The sequence below is a fragment of the Euleptes europaea genome, chromosome 7 (assembly GCF_029931775.1).
Source record: "Euleptes europaea isolate rEulEur1 chromosome 7, rEulEur1.hap1, whole genome shotgun sequence".
NCBI classification, from domain to species: Eukaryota; Metazoa; Chordata; class Lepidosauria; order Squamata; family Sphaerodactylidae; genus Euleptes; species Euleptes europaea.
The window spans coordinates 31,405,857-31,423,786 of NC_079318.1; the positions used below are offsets into that span (position 1 = coordinate 31,405,857).

General features: G+C 40.6%; 1 protein-coding gene across 1 annotated transcript in view; it reads left to right on the plus strand.

The window, feature by feature from the left end:
- The first annotated feature begins 1,144 nt into the window (after positions 1–1,144).
- Positions 1,145–17,930, plus strand: part of CNST (consortin, connexin sorting protein) — a 53,850-nt gene continuing 37,064 nt past the window's right edge. The window contains exons 1-2 of the mRNA XM_056853722.1: positions 1,145–1,196; positions 15,543–15,932. Coding sequence (XP_056709700.1) covers positions 15,575–15,932 — 358 coding nt within the window. The 5' untranslated portion in view covers positions 1,145–1,196; positions 15,543–15,574. The remainder of the gene's footprint in view (positions 1,197–15,542; positions 15,933–17,930) is intronic.

Consider the following 17,930-nt stretch of genomic DNA (forward strand, 5'->3'; position numbering starts at 1 on the left):
AATAATCTTTCCTATTCTGCCTCTGCTTTCCCCCATGCATTTGGTACTGTTCCTAAATTCCTATTTCCTTCAAAGTGTTTCTTTGCCTGAATAAGGTAGTCCTGCTGGGAGCAGGTTGGAATTCAGATATAATGTAACTATGTATGCATGGCCATGGAGACTTTGAGCTTGAACAGCAATGCCCTCCGCTTCCCAACAGGATACCACATGGCAAGCAACTGGCAAAACTTATGAGACTTTTCTCAAAGCAGTTTGTGACATGGCGTGGTAGTGCTCTAATTAAATGTTAAGAAGTCAAAATACTCGCTGGATGTGTCGGAAGTTATTCTCTGGGTCCAAGCCACAAAATCTCTCTTACTTCCCCAAACATTGGTAGATCTGCACATTGTCATATTTAGAATATATATTACTGGTATGCTGATAGAAGCATTTAATTTACAAGCTTGTTGTTTGGAGAAACTGGGATCAGTTAATCTGTCCTACTTAACTCCCCCCCCCCATCCAAGTCTTATCAGTTCTTCAAAGGCTTCTGTGTACAGTATATTGTAGCCAGGATCCTATTAACATACTACATTAAACCCTATAAAATTCAATGGAGTGTTACCATTAATGTACTTCAAAGTTTAGAACCAAGTCATGGCCTGATCCTGACACTCAAGGTTATTTATTCTGTAGAACAGCCCTTATTACATTTATTGTCTCAGAAAAAGAACCCAATTTACAATCTCTTTAATAGTTGAAAGTCAAAAGACTTTCTGATCTCAACGATTTATTAACAGTGCAATCCTTGGGAGAGTTATGTCCTTTTAAACAAGTTGGCTTCATTGATTTCTTTTTAAAATTGCACTGTTCTCAGAAGTTTTATCCTTCTCCCTAATAGGATATCCAGTGTTTGAAAAACTAAGCAGTGTTGCGTTCCGCATTTTGTTCTGCATTTTAGCTTGTTAGATTTCTGCCCCTTCTACACAATACTTGCACATTAATTCTCTTTTTCCCTCTGTAGAGAGAAGAGGAGGAAGCAGCTGGCTAGATATATGCATATATTGGTTTATTTAGCGCAGAATGAGCAGATACTTGGTGTGTTGCAGAATGAGCAGATACCAGCCAAATGCGTGTGAGCTCTTCGGTGCCTAAAGGACTTCATTCTCCTTGGCTCTGTAACATGCTTGAGAAGCAGTTTAAGAGCTAAGAAAATGGTAAGTGTATTTTTCCTAATTTCAGGTGGGGAAGGCAGAAGACTATGGTAAGAATTCCAAGTGTTGCTGAAGATTCAACTTCCTTAGTTTTATGAAAATATTGGGTGGACTTCTGCTCATGCAGTGGGATTTTTCTGCCTTCTCCCTGCTGCAGCCTCTTGTTACCATTGAAAAGTTGCTCATATGGATTAGGAAACTCTCTTTAAAGGGATGTAGAGTGGGAAAGAGGACATTGGTTTACATTTCCAGTCAATGTCAATTTAAAACGATATTTTATTTCTAAAGCAATATCACCTGCGAGTAAGAATGGCTCACTGATTCATGTGAATCAAAACATAAAATCTCAGTATTAACTGATGGAAGCTGTCATAACTGCAAACTATGCGAAGGCTTGAACCTGGAAGCAGACCCTGCTACTCTCTCCCCATTCCTCAAACTTTTTAGTAGAAGTATAGAGTTGGAAGGGGCCATCTAGTCCAACCCTGTGCTCAGTGCAGGATCATCCTAAAGCATCCCTGACAAGTGTTCGTCCAGCTGCAGCTTGAAGATTGCCATTGAAGGGGAGCTCACCACCTTTCTAGGCAGCCAGTTCTACTGTTGAATTACAGTTCTACTGTAAAAAAAAAATCATAATATCCATCCAGTTCCTTTCCACCCGTAATTTATACCCATTATTGCAAGTTTGTCCTGTGAATTACTATTTTGAAGAACTGCTAAACCTTGTATTTTTAATAGTGTCATGATTGCCTGGTGGAGAGACTTTGAACCATGTTAATTAGTGCATGTGATTTAGATTTTAAACTAACTTCTCACAGGAAAAGGTAATACTGTTAGTTTTATTTTCATCATTCCCAATACCATTTACTTAAACATTGTTTATGCATATCTCTTTTATTATATTATTTTGAAAGCAAGGGATTTTAAGTTCTATTGATTTCAGGGGGAGTTTTACATGTTCTTAAATTTGTCTCAGAAAAAAACAGTGGACTGAAAGTAGTTAATTTTGTCCAGTTCTTGCCCTGTGTGTATTCAGATCTGCTATATGTCCGATCTTAACCTGCATAATATGATGTGTACAGGTTCTTATTGCCTGAAGATATGATGAAAACAAATTAATTTTAACAACTGTTCAAAAAGGAAATGCTGTCTTTTACTACTTTTAAATTAGACATTGGGTGCAAATAACATCGCCAGCGTTCAAAATACACATTTTTACATTCATGGCTAACTGCTTAGACCTGAATTGTGTGTGTGACCAAGTATTTTTAATAGCTGGAAAGGCAGGGTCATCACTGCCAGTTAGGTATTATATTAAAATCTGCATCTGTTCAGAGAAGCCAATGAACATTTTAACAAATGAAAATAAACACTTATCCAGAAGAAAAGTAGGTTGGTATGTGTTTGTTGCAAGAAAGTATTTGTTTACTGAAACTTTGTCCCAACTTTCAAGAACTTGTTTTTTTAACTTTCAGTTTAACCAGTGAGACATCAGCAATGATTCATAGAATCATAGAGTTGGAAGGGACCACCAGGGTCATCTAGTCCAAACCCCTGCACAATGCAGGAATTTCACAACTACCTCCCCCCCACACACCCAGCGACCCCTACTCCATGCCCAGAAGATGGCCACGGTGCCCTCCCTCTCCTGGACCGCCTAAGGTCATAGAATCAGCCATCTAGCCTCTGCTTAAAAACCTCCAGGGAAGGAGCACTTACCACCTTCCGAGGAAGCTTGTTCCACTGAGGAGCCGCTCTGTTAGAAAATTCTTCCTAATGTCTAGATGGAAACTCTTTTGATTTAATTTTAACCCAGGAGTCCATCTCTAGAAACATAATTTTAAATGATTTTTTTTAAGAAAATGGGAAGTTATAAGAGGTAACAGTCAATAAGGTGAATCTCATGTGTTGACTTTCTGATACCATTTAATATTAAACTTGCAATGTGGCATTGTTGGGGGGGAAATGAACATTGCTTGGTGTAAGAGTATGCAGGCGCCCAAGCTATTCTGATCTTTTCATCATAAAGAAAGAAACGGTATTCTCAGTGCTACAGAGAGCAAGTTTACTTACCAATACAAATATTGAGCCATGTCAGATAGCAGCATGATTTCCACCTGTTACCTAGACAACCAGACACCCCCCTTTAAATCTATAGCTGAAGCAAGTCAAAAGGCAGCCTCCCCTGGTTTTCCACAACCTCTCCTGCCTACTCCCTCCATGGTACATTGAGACCTCATCACTACAAGAGCAGGTGAGGGGAGCAGTGTGTGACGGGACTGCAGCAGGAATAGGCAGAACAAGTCAGCTGCGTTTCCTGTTGCTTTAACACAGGAGTGGGGAACCTTTTTTCTTCCAAGGGCCATTTGGATATTTATAACATCATTCACGGGCTGTGCATTCTGGCCCTGCCCCCTTTAACCCCTCCATTGTCGCCACTTCCGCCCCCAGCCCTCTTGTAATACAGAGGAAAAGATTTCTTTCCCGGGTGGGAAAGGGTTAATATAGTTTCTTGGGCGGTCATAACAGCGCCATAGCTAATGACTCTTCTCCAAGGGGGAAAGAAGGTTCCTTTTCTCGGCAAAACAAACTCACCGCCTTGAATAGAGGTTGTCCCTGTCTGCAGGAGGGGGCAGATCGCCAGTCTTAGATCCTTTTGAGCTAGAGATCTGCCAGGACCCACAAAGGGCCAGACCAAATGATTTGGCGGGCCTTATATGGCCCCCAGGCCTGACATTCCCCACCCCTGCTTTAACAGGAGATTTAAGGGCAGCGGACAGAGTCTGACCGTTTCCAATCATAGTGGCATGCTTAAAATTATTTAGAATTCAAAATTCAAAACCTTTAATGGTATATAATATCAGCCAATACAGTATAGCGATTAAAATATTGAACATCAAATACAGGCAAAATTAGGAACAACAATTTATCCCCAGTTCCCTTTTTGGCGAATCCTTATAGCATTATTAAGAAATTTGGCAATCTCCTCAGTTATATCAGGAGAAGTATCTTTCAATATATGATGTCCTTTAGCTTGATCAGACAGGCCCATCAGATTTGTGAAGCTGGAATCAATATATTTAAGCCATATATCTGATTAAAATGGGCAGTGAAAAAGGATATGCCAAATTGATTCAATGTTTTTCAGTTCACATGGGCAGAGTCTGTCATCATAGGCCACTTTTTGGAATCTGCCATATAAGACCGCTGATGGGATAATATTAAACCTAGCCAGGGAAAAAGCTTATTTAGAATTTCAGTCCCCGTAGAATGCTGTACGGCTGAAGATATAATCTACATAATCTTGGTAGTTTACTAACATTTGGCTATTTAAACTAGTTTCTTCCTCAGATTTTGAAATAGACAGCTATTCTGTGCATGTGCTTGAATCCACATAGGCTCAGTGCTGTCAACAGCATCACCTTGTTGGAAATGGCCAGCAGGCGCAAATGCGTCCTCCGGACTCTTCCTGCGTGAACTCTCTGCTTCCTTCCACTGCTAGTTTTGACCATGGAGAATCATTACATATGCACTGATACTAACCTTTTGACCACAGTTTGAAACCAGGGTTTGAATATTGTAATAGGTTTGTGGATACAGAATGTGTACGCATTCCACAGGATTAATTTGTGTTGTTGACTTATTTTCTACGTTCTGAAAGATGCTCAGGATTATGTGCTTTGTTTCAAGGCTGGGCAGGGAGAAAGGAGGAGCGTAATAAAGTAGGGAGCTTTACCAGAGAGAGCTTGTGGAGGAGTAATTGGGCTTTCAGCATGTTCTTCTGTGGAAAGAAAGCAGTCATCTGACATAAACAGAGGCTAGATTAAAGAGATTGTCTGATAGTGAGCATACTTACTAATGAGATTGTACATAATGCGATAATCTCATGTCGAGAAAAACTACTAATAAAGCTTCACTGAATAGCAGTTCTCTCTGTTGGAAAGTGGAAATGGAAAGAGCATTTGTATCTCAAAATATTCTTAATCTTTCTAGCTCCAAGCCAAAAAATGTCCTTGATTTTTTTTCATAAAGATGTTTTTGGTTTATTGATTATTGCTGCTTTTATGAAAAAGCATTTCAGATCATGCAAGCACCCTAAATTCTGAGATTCATTTGTTTTTCTGTGTAATTATTGTGCGATCTAGAATAAAATCATATTTTATTGATCTAATCCTACTAAAATTAATTAGACACCTGAAAAATATATTTTAATTTTGTCATTACTGGAAGAGTGCATCTTTTTTTTTTATCATAAACTATCTTTCTTCTAGATGCCATAGATCCTGTTTATGGACTAGCAGATTATATATTGTACAAGTGGGGAACTACAAGTCTCACAGGAGGATCCCATCATCCCCCCTCCCCCACTCTGTTCACTCGCCCTCAACTGTGCTGCTTCTGCAGTCCTGGTTGATATGGCAGCCGTGGCTCAGTGGCAAACTCACAGGAAGGGGGAATCTCACTTGCCCTCACCACTCTGCTCTTTTCCTGCTACCCTTCCCACCACTCTGCAGAGGTTGGTGGCGGAGGCAGCAGCTCCTGCTCTCCCCCTCCTATCTGGTTTGAGATGTTATGTCCCCTCCTCCAGTGTCTCCCACATGTGGCAAATAGAGTGGATGCAGCATATACAATGTTCTTCTGTTTGTGGGGAAATTTGCCGCGGTGTTCATTTTTTTTTTTTAAAGCTTGTAGAAAAATCTCCCCGCTCTCTGCATGGCCCTGATCTGCAGATTTAAGTATCCACAGATAGGACCATGTTGAGAATTAGATATATTGATTGCTGATCTAAAAGTCTCCATTCTTGAACAAAAGGAAAAGAGGGGATCTCCATAGTGAAACTGATGTATCAGAATTTATCAAAATTGCTTTTGGAGGTTTTTAAGCAGAGTCTAGATGGCCATCTAACAGCAATGCTGATTCTGTGAACTTGGGCAGATCATGAGAGGGAGGGCAGGAAGGGGTGAGTCAGTGCTCGGCTCTCCTGGCCCTTTCTTACACGCCCAGGGTAATGCTGATTGCCACTTTGGGCCAAGAAGGAATTTTCCTCAAGGCCGGATTGGCTGGGCATTCTGGAGGGTTTTTGCCTTCCTGTGGCATAGAGTGGGGGTCACTGGGGGAGTGGGGGCAAAGGTAGTTGTGAATTTCATGCATTGTGCAGGGGGGTTGGACAAAAACCCTTGAGGTTCCTTCCAGCTCTCTTTCTAGGTTTCTGTTAAAAGATTTGATGCAATCTTTTCCTGCCGCCCCATGTTCTTCTCTGCCTCCCCTTTCTCTGCTGGCTCATTAGCCTGATCTAAATTCAGTGAATTAGAATGTAAATTTAGCTTTGGTACACTCAGATTCATAATCAGATTATCTTCTTGTGCTTTGCATGATAGGGTATAAGGAATAGAAATTTTTCAGTGAGAAATGGCAGATCTCTGAGAACAAGGAACCTCTAGGATCAGCTGTTATAGTGCAATTGCATCTGCCATTTCAGGTTTGCTGATAACCACAACAAATTTTTCAGGCAACACCCATGTAAATATTTGTGACAAGGTTAGGTTGAGCAGCACATTTAGCAAGATGCTACTTGCTTGGCAGGAAGCATTATTTTCCCTTCCCCAACTGCAAGATTAGGATGGAACTCTATAAACATATTTGAGAACTTAATGTGAAAGGAGGAAGATAAGTCTTTTAGCTTCAGCAAGGTAAGTGGTTAGGGCCGCCATGTCCCTCTTCACCACTGGCGGGAGATTTTGGGGGTGGAGCCTGAGGAGGGCGGGGTTTGGGGAGGGAAGGGACTTCAATGCCATTGTGTTCAATTGCCAAAGCAACCATTTTCTCCAGGTGAACTGATCTATATCGGCTGGAGATCAGTTGTAACAGCAGGCGATCTCCACCTAGTACCTGGAGGTTGACAACCCTATGAGTGGTACAAGAAGTAATAGGTACAAACTGCATGTTAATTTCAATTAGAAGTTGTGCAAAAATCTGGAATATCAATGGATTAAAGGCAAAGATAGGTAAAATTATGGAAGTCGTTTATTTTATTTGTATTGTGCTTCTTCAGTGGAATGCTCGAGCTAGAAAACACGAATTACACGAATTATAACAGATCAAAATAAAATGATTACAGCAAACTTTTGAATCATAATCATCTGATGGAAAAACTGGTAACGCATATTATCTTCTTTGGTTGTCAGTTGATGCCCTTTGGTAGAAAATGAGATGTGTTTTCTTTTTGAAGTTGATTGCTTGCCAGCCTTACATTGGACTTGTCCTTTATTATCTTTTACAGATTTTTTTTATTTTAATTGTATACATATCTCTTCATAAAATGACTCCTTAAATAACATAGTTACTATTATTATTTTCTTGAAATTTGATTACCGTTATATTGATTCATCAATTTGAACTGCCTGTTGTTCTTCCTTGACTCAGATATAATTTGGTAATTTAACCAGATCCCACACTTATGATATCTACAGTATTAGAAATCCTGTTGCACTTCTAGTAAGGAGCTCACACCATCTTTGCACCTACTCTGTGTGTACGGGTGTGCATGTGTTTGATGACACATGCTGAGTTTCATCAGTCACTTCCGATTTATGGTGATCCTGTGAATCAACGTCCTCCAGAACATCCTGTCATTAAGCCTTGCTCATGTCTTGCAAACTGAGGGCCGTGGCTTCCTTTATTGAATCAATCCATCTCACGTTGGGCCTTCCTCTTTTCTTGCTATCTCCAACTTTTCTTTGCGTTATTGTCTTTTCCAGTGACTCCTGTCTTCTGAGATAACTCTCTCTGGCAAGCCACAACTCAGTAATCTACCTGCTAGTATAATCTGCCTTCGGTGGTGGAGTCATGTTGTATTCTATGGTTGAAAAGTACACTTAAAAGTACTATCTGCATCTAACAAAACAGGCAGTTTGCATAATTCTTCACTCTGAAGTAACTGGTTCAGTCAGTAAACTAAGGGAAGTCTTTTCACTTTAGTACCAGAAACTGCACCTCCAGTAAGAGTTAAACTCCTATTTTGTGACAGAAAGAGATGTGTTCTGTCACGGTAGATACAGATGTTCACTTGTTTAAGTGCAGCCCTGCGTGATTATCACTTTGCTAGGCAGTCATTTACGCATTTCTGCTTAATTTTTCTCCATTATGAAAAAGGATTGGAAAGCTTTTTCCTGCTTATCATGGATATTGTGATGTACAATGTTTGCAAAGTACATCTCAGATGGGTAATTTATGTAAGTGCTAAATGTTGGGGCTCGTAGGACAATTTTCCTAATTACACGAAGGCCTTTTCTTTGGCTCGGCGTTTTGTTGTTAAATACCAGGTTTTGTGGGAGGGTAGTGCTAATCTAGATAATCTGCAGCGCTGACATAATGCGCATCTGCATATTTCTGTGTCTTTGAGAAGAGCTTTTACTTGAATTAACTACTTAACTTTCCAAGAGAGGAATCCTCTCATGCTTGCAAAGGACAGAGATTATATTTCACAACTGTGAAATGCTATCTCTTTGGAATTAGATTGCCAGAACTAGAGAAACAGTTCAGTTTACTCTGACCTCCTTTGACATACAGAATGCCACTGTTTGACTCTTTGGACTCCTTCCTGGTGGCTCTTCATTTTGGGTTGGCTTCAAAGGGGTACTTTTGGGAGTGGGAGGCATTTCCACTTATCAGGGGTTAAAATTGCCACTAACTTCATTTCTCTGACTGTCCCAGCCCCCACATGCCATAGCTCATGGCAATCTCAAGGGAACAACTTTTCAAGAGGCACAGGAGTAGCGCTGTCAACCTCCAGGTGTGGCCTAGAGATCTCCTGGAATTGAAGCTGATCTCCAAATAACAAAGATTGGTTCTCCAGGATAAAAATCACTGTTTTGGATGGGACTCTGTGGCATTATATCCCACTGGGGTGTCTCCCCTCCCCAGGCCCTGTCTTCCCCAGGCTCCACCCCCAAATTGCCAAGGATTTCCCTACCTGGAATTGGCAAAGCTACACAGGGGCAACAGTTGTTGGGCAGGAAAGCAAAACTGGTGGTTCTCGGAAGTCTTCTTTCCGATTTGCCTGAAACATTTATGATTACAAGCAGCACTGCATACAGATTGGAAGGAGGCAATGAGTGGGCTTTCTTTCAGAATTGTGTATTTGAGACTGTGATTCATTTCATCTGGAAAGCAACATTATAACATGTTTTACCGAACAGACAAATTGCAGATTGCTTGAGGCCACATCACAATTTTTTGGGTATTATAGATTCCCATTTGAATCTGTAATCTTGTGGGCTCAGTAGGTTTTTTTTATTTAAACTGAGATTCTACAATTTTAAATCATAAGAGCCATGCGAGCTCTAAATTTCCCAGTGATACTGAAATATTCCCTTTACTGCACGTGCACTGCAAATAATTAAATAGTTAAAGCGGCTAATTAATATACCCACTTTTAACAACATTTCTTTTCCAGTAAGTTTTTTTCTGTTTTGGTATTTTCTATTTTATTGCATATTTGCAATCTCACTCTTAATCTTGAGTTTCAGAAGGTAAATAGAAGTAAAATACTTGGACAAGGTGTGGTTTGTTTTGTTTATCTCAGTTATCCTCGAGGGAGAAGCGTTCAGAGCCTGTTCTGCTGCTCTATATTGCTGCTGTTTGTTTGAGGTTCGTTTTAGATGTTAAACTGCATAGAGAACCTAGTAGTTTGGCGTACTTTCTAACAATAAGCACTTTTCCCAGGTGACGGGTTTTAAAATGCAGTTCTGATCCTATTGGTGTGATCGCATTCCAGCGAATGTTACCTGCTTGAAGAGAGTATATCATTATCTTACTATGCTTGAAAAGTACCGTCTTCATTAACGGTTGATCAGCTCTCAAGAATACTTCTAGCAAGGTGTGGAGCTTTATGGCAGTCGATGACCGCTAACGTTCTCTAAAAAATAATGTTTGATTAGGTGGCTCAGCTAGTTGATTGAATTATTTGAGTTTATTGTAAGTTAAGAAGAATTTCTGTGAAAAGGAGGGTAATGCGTTTTGAGATTATCATTTGGGAGAAATGGGATTTTGATAAAAGAAACATGCACATATTCCAGTATTTCTGAGTCCCTTTTAGGGCACTGAAGTCCTTCAGCCATTGCGTACTGTCGGTGTGGTTATTGCAGTGGAATCTGGGAAGAAATTATGTGCCCAGCACTACCTTTTTCATAGGAATGGCAATGATACAGCCATGGCTTTTTTTGCCATCAATTCCTCCCTTCTCCTGCCAAGATGTGTGTGTGTAAAGTGCCGTCAAGTCGCAGCGGGCTTATGGCGACCCCTTTTTGGGGGGTTTCATGGCAAGAGACTAACAGAGGTGGTTTGCCTGTGCCTTCCTCTGCACAGCAACCCTGGTATTCCTTGCTCCCATCAAGATACCGAGACAGTATATTACATCCAAACAAGATCAGATGTTTACATTTATCTGTTCCAGCCTTTCCGCCACTGTCTTTCTTTCCATTCGCTCTTTGAGCTCTGAAAAGGCCTATTTGATTCTCATTTTACCTTTTTTACATGTTCCTCACAAGGTGGTTTTTGCATCTGTTTGCATAGCAAGAATTTCATTTGACTTTTATAATTGTAATGATTAGGGTTGCCAACTGCCAGGTGGTTCAGGAAACAATGTAACCTGTGCTGAATAAAGTATAGACTATAGAAAGACGCAGCAAATGATGGATGATGTTTACCAAAATAGCGAAAAGCTGAAAATGAGACTAATCTCTTACCACACAAGAGCATGTTTAAACCAAATAGTCAGTTTGCATATCTGGTGTGGTGAAATTACCTTGTGGGAACTTGACCGTATCAAAAGCAAGGCAAGTTTTAAGCCTCAGGTAAGAGAAGGCAACAGCATTAGTATGTGTGAAAGATGTGAACACTATTATCTATTTGTACGTGACCCTACGCGAGAGTAGCTTGTGATGTTTGCTGTATTATCGCTATAGCCAAAGCCAATGCAAAAGCAGGTTAAAATCAGTGATAGAAATCAAGAATTTCACATGCAAACAAGTTAAATTCTTTAATAAAATACAGGAATCAGTCAGATAGTTTCAGAGGGTATCTGTGTTGGTCTGCGGTAGAACAGCTAGATTTGAGTCCAGTAGCATCATAGGAGACCAACAAGATAGAGGGGGGTATAAGCTTTCAAGAGTCATTCATCATTCCAACTCATATCTGATGAAGAGAGCTTTGCCTCTTGAAAGCATATACCCCCAAAGCTTATTGGTCTCCAAGGTGGTACTGGAGTCAAATCTAGCCTTTTTAAAGGAATCATGTACATATATCCATTTTGGTCAAATGCATTGCTTATATTAAAATTAAAGCTGCGTTTGAGACCTGCATTTCCCCACGCACATCGTTTGAATTTTCTTTGATACGATTGCAAATAGTGCAACCTGATAAGATATACTTTTACCTTCATCAGCAGATAAACAGTTATATCTCATGATGCCCAACCACTACATTAAAAGATATAAAAAAGACAAAAAAAAATCCTCTTTGGGAGTCATACAAGGGACAATACAGGTGGTTTCCACACAGGGACAGGCTCGTGTGGTTTCCCTGTGGCTGCTGAGGCTGCCGAACCAGCACAACAGCAATGGGACTTCCACATGGCATGTTTCCCTGTCCCAGTTCCCTATCTGCAGCCATCCCTTCTCTCCCGGGCCACTGGGGCTTTTTCAGTAGTTGTTGTTCTTTTTAATGTGTAATTCCATACTGTTATATTGGCATAATGTTATAACAATGTTTGTCCCAGGTTCTCAATTTACAAGCTTTTGTATTTTTAAGAAGTCAGGCGCTGGAACCTTTGGTTATAGATATGTGCTTGCTCCTTATCTGTGCAATAAAAGGAGCAAGAGATTGACTTGATTTTTCAATGAAAACTGGGAATTCAGAGAACCTGGTGCATATATTGTTTTGATGTTGTATTGATATAACAATATTAAATTACAGTAGTTTTTTTTAAAGCAAAGATGGAGGGAGAAAATGGCTGCCATATGAGCAGGAAAATCTGAACTTTTCCACCCATGTGGCAGCCATCCTGGCTTTACTGTGATAATTCCCAAAACCTTGCAGCAAAGCAGGTTTAAGAAATATCAGAGAAAAGCCAGGAAAACCCCACGAGGTCCACAAATTCACTACAATAAGATAGGGAAACAGGAAAAAAACATGCTTCCGAACAGTATTGAACTCGGGGTAGATAACCCATGTGGAAAGGGCCACAGTAAGTAATGAACTAAATCTTCAACTCAAAGACTAAGAGATATACAGTTTATTTATGTTATATGGAGGCATCTGTTGGAATCTCAGTGTTTCACATGAATTTGCCTTTAGATCTAGTGGAATTGTTATAAAAGCAGTTGTAAACTCTCTAGCACACAGAGAAATAATATTCCTACAGTGTGCATCCCCATCTATTAGAGTTGCCATGTACCTGCTGGCTTACCAATGGAAAAAACAATAATTTGCTGTCGACGATGGCATGATACTACTTCTGGCAAAATTCGGAACTGCCTTCAGCCCTTTCTAGGAATTGCCAAAAACTGTATTTTTTACCATAGGGTTTCCAGCAATTCCTAGAGACTTGGGGTAACACCTGGGGGGTTTACCAGGTGTCACTGACAGCCACTCCCCCATGTCCTTGCCCAACCTGGTCTCCTGCTTGTTGCCAGGCTCGGCCTGGCAGGCTTACCATGTATGGAAAGTTATTTTGAAAATGCAGATGTCAAAGCAAAAGGTTAGGAAGCAAACATGTAATTAGTGGTTATGATTCAGCATGGTCATATTGAATTATTTGCCCAAACTTTGTAGTGAAATGGTAGCTTCATATAAAAGCAGTTTCTTCTCAATTGTTGCTAAATTGCTGATTGAAGGGGATCAGAATATAGTTTTTTCCCCCTACATGCTTAGAAAAATCATGAGTTTTGTTAAATTTTAACAGGTGGTGAATATTGATTTTTCCGTAACACACGTTCTTATACCCAACTTGTTGTTGAAACTTCCATTATTAAGGCTCTCAGATAGTTGATTTTTTTTTCCAGCAGTTGTCTGAAGGTGAATTTCAGTGATTAAATTTTGTGTGGGTCTGTGTTTGCCTGTGACAGTAGAGACTGTGACACTGCTGGTGCTTAGGTTTTGCGTATAGGTAGCTGAAAATTATATGAGGCATGTGCACACGGTCCCTATAACCTTTGTATCTCCAAGTGAATGAGGGCCTTATGATCCTTAGAATAGGGATATTTAGCTTGGGGTAAGCAAATTTCATAAAATGATTGCACATGTCTTCCTCAAAGGATACTTACTGTGGGGTAACCCTGAGGCAAACAGTTCTATACAAATGAATTTGTAATCACGGTCTCTGGAACACAATCTACCAGACTGCGGCTGCACTATTATATTGAAGCTTAACAGGGCTTCATAAGATTACTGTGGGTAGTTTCTCATTAACCACTTTGAAGATTTTTTAAATCAAAGGTAGTACAGATCGAGTAACCTTTATCCGGACTGCTTGGGACCAGAAGCGGTCCGTATTTCGGATCTTTCCATAGATTGGAATATTGTTGGATTTTTGCGTATACGTAATGCGATATCTTGGGGACGGGACCCAAATTCATTTGTTTTATATACACTTTATACACATAGCCTGAATGTAATTCTAAACAGTATTTTAAATAATTTTGTGTACATTGAACCATCAGAAAGCAAAGGTGTAGCTATCTCACCAGAATACCTGTATCAGCTGTTCAACAAGAGCAACAATAAACAACAGCAGGCTTTCAGTCTCCACCTATGAAGCAGTGTACACTGTATTTTATTTTTTTAGGTGAGAGGAAACATTGAAAGCAGGCAGCACGGATTTGCCTGCATGCCGGCTCGAAGGGTCTGGTTTTCGGATCAGTCTGGTTATGGGATGTCCGGATAAGGGATACTCTACTTGTATAATAAATATCACATAAATTTGCTTAGTGGTAAGAGACGTCGGTTTCACGTAGCCGGCTCAAGGGTGACTCAGCCTTCCATCCTTCCGAGGTCGGTGAAATGAGTACCCAGCTTGCTGGGGGGTAAAGGGAAGATGACTGGGGAAGGCACTGACAAACCACCCCACAAACAAAGTCTGCCTTGGAAACGTCGGGATGTGATGTCACCCCATGGGTCAGGAATGACCCGGTGCTCACACAGGGGACCTTTACCTTTTTAAGAGAACATTGCCCAATTAAATTAGAAAATATCACTGGATCTGGTTTAGTGGTGTTGCAGGTAGTATTTATTGCTTAAAGTATAGGGTTGCCAGGTCCCTCTTCGCCACCGGCAGGAGGTTTTTGTGGCAGAGCCTGAGGAGGGTTGGTTTGGGGAGGGACTTCAATGCCATATGGTCCAATTGCCAAAGCAGCCATTTTCTCCAGGTGAACTGATCTCTATTGGCTGGAGATCAGTTGTAATAGCAGGAAATCTGCAGCTAGTACATGGAGGTTGGCAATCCTATTAAAGTAGCTTGTTCTGTCTTTACAGTTCAGTGCTGCCAAATAAGGCCTCCAGGCCTGTCTTCTTAAGCCAAATGTAAACTTCAGTAAATCTCAGTGTTCATCCACAGATACAAAAATACTTTTACCTTCTGAATAGAAAGAAAAGCACGCATGCAATAGGATATACGAACACATTCAGAACAGGGTGGGTATAGTTCAGGACTACAAATTACAAGACCAGTAGAAGTGTACAGGTTTCCCTACTATCTTCTGCATTACTTCCCTTTGGCTCCCTGCAAATGTAACACTTAAGCCAGGATTGAGAGCCAGGATTGTACAGTAGTTAGTCTGTTGGACTTTTGAGTGGAGAAACCTGGATTAAAATCCCCCCTCAGACAATACATTCTGTGGGAGAGCTTGGGCTACTCCCTCTCAGCCTAACCTACCTCACAATGAGATGTGGAGAAAAGGGGAGAAAAGGGGAACGTAAAGCGTAAAAATGTGATCGCTAGGAATGGGAGATAGGCTAATGCACTCCTCTCTCTGGGACATGAAGACATTCCCTCCTCCCATCCTGAATCATGTTTTTTTGTTAAATGTGCACTGGTACTGAACAGAGCTAATGCTAACCAAGGCTTCTCTCATATCCAGTAACTGAAGGTGGTTTACCAACCCTGGTTCAGAGGAAGTCTGGAAATCACAGTACATTACTAGCATTTTAAGTAGGCTACATATGCAAGAGACATAGGCAGAGGCCGACAGATCCTTGTTGGCCTTTGCATATGTATCTTAGCTGACTCTGGCTGGTCAAAGTAGGATTTGGATTTCTATTACTATAATTACTTTGTTTTATTTTATTTTATAGAGCTGAAAGTTGTTTCAACAAAGTGGATATAAATGAATAGGAGCGCTCTAATGGATGACGGGGAACCTCCTACAAATGACCTGCAGGTTAACTTGCAAGACCCACTTCAGGCCGACATGCATGTGGAAAAAATAAACACTTGCTTGGCTTCTTCCCCAGATGAAAATGAGAACCCGCTGAATGGTAGCAGGGACAAAGTGATGGGAATAGTCGAGCAAGACAGCATCAATAATAATGAAGGGGAGGACCATGGTGTCTGTGCACCCCAGTGTCAAGAATCCTTAAGCGATAAGCTGAGTAGGAGTTCCAGTACAGATGAAATGCTCATTCCAGAAGCACGCGTCTCTGAAAACAGGAGTCCAAGAAAAACGAAAAGCTGCATCAAGAAAGGTACAGCCACTTTTTGAACAATCAATTTGCTTGCCTGAAGGTAGCACAGCCTTGGTTAAATTCCCTGAATTGATCTTTTACATTTTTTTTCTGACTTGGGAGCATCTATTTATGAGCTAACAAATTCAATTGTCTCTATTCTGTGCTTTGGAAATGGCTTCAAGGCCCCCGTGTTCCAGCCACAGAATTCAAAATTAAATAAAGCTTTTGTTGCCCATGAAAAATTAACATCGCTCTTATCTTTCCTTTCCTACTGCTTCAAACGTGGATGACGTGCTGTTGTACTGATTGCTTCTAGCTGGACTGTGAAGCCAAGACGGAACTGTGATATTAAATCTCAGGAACCATTTCCGGCTAGGAACTGAGGGAAACATGGTATGATGGGCAGGAACTTGTGGCTCTGTGTAGAGCCAATGTAAAAAAAAGAGAGAATCACATGGATTTAGGCCAGCTTTCTCTGGTAAGGGAGGGATAGAATAAAATAAAATAGAGCAGTGTAACTCTGTAATGAGGACAGGAACCAGCCACCGGCATTACTGGATTCATGATTTATGACCTGCTTGGGTCTCTTGTCCTCCTTTCTCTGAAGATGTTGAGAGTATTGTCAGAGAAAAGCAGCCTGCCTACTCTTTTCAGAGTTGGCAGATAGCAGGAGGGAGAGGATAGGAAAAATGAGAAGTAGCTGTCACCCCCATTGAAAGAAAGGAGCCGACAGAAATAGAAGTATGACAAAGGAATCACTATCAGATTCCATTATACTGGTCATTGGAGGGAAAGGCACAGATTTGTGAACACTTGCACATTAAACATTGTACAAACACTTTTTAGAAAGATAATTCCACAGTTACAAATGTGATGAAATAGCTTATGTTTCTTTCAAAGTAGATGCTGCAAACAAGTAAATTTCGGTTTGAATCCCTAAAAATCTACGTTTTCTTATTGGCTTAGTGTGTGTTTGTGTTTATATATATGCAGTTTATATTCCCTCACCATAACTATTTGAATCTGGTATGTTGTAGTGTACTGAGTGCATCCTAACTTGGGCCTCGGGCTGTCAGGAAGAATGCTCAGGATTTTATTTGCTTATTTCAACTATTTGAGTCCCACTTTTGAGTCCCAAGAAAAAGGTACCTAAAATGGCTAATCAAATAAGTTTAAAACAATCGAACAAGAGTCATGACTAAAACAGAACTGCTGCTTCACATCATCCCTCTAAGTCCTCCTAAACAACTTTGTCTTACATCCGTTTCTGGAGACCATATGTATGGGAGCCTCCATAGCCTTCTCTGGGTGGATGTTCCACCATTATCCCACCAACTGGGAGTGATTTCCATCTTACTTGGGTTCAGTTTCACCCCTTTTCCCTCAGCCACGTTGTGCTAGCCCACTGCCTGGTACCTGTGGTAGGCAGCTTCTAGAGCTGTGTTTAAATAAATCTATTTAAATCAGCATTTTGATGACTCCCAACTCCAAAGCTATGGACTAGCTCAAAGATCTTACACAGCCATTAAAAAGCAGGGTGGTGATACTGAACCTATGGAACCCCACAGATTGTTCCAGGTTGTAGACTCATTATTTCTGACAACAAATTTATGATCAGACATTTTAAAAGGTCTAAAGCATTTTAGTGCTATCCCCTAATCAACACTTCAGTCTTCAGGTGCTTTAACAACACCAATTGGTTGACCTTAACAAAGGTAACTAAAAGATCAAGGAAAACTGTGAAGGCATTTCCTTTATTGGACTTCAGATAGAGAGCAATCAAAGCTTTCTCTGTCTCATAACTAAGGGCAAGGGCAAGATGGGTCGTGCAGGTACCTTGGAGTAGCTATAGCATTCATTTAATCACTTTCCTTAAGAAAGGGAAGTTAGAAACTGGCTTCTAATTGGCCAAGAGAGTTTCTGCAATAAGGTATAAATTATGGCACTCTTTCAGAGGCTTAGGAACCTCTAATAGGGGTGTGTTAATAATTTTCATAAAAATATAAGTGGTGGTCT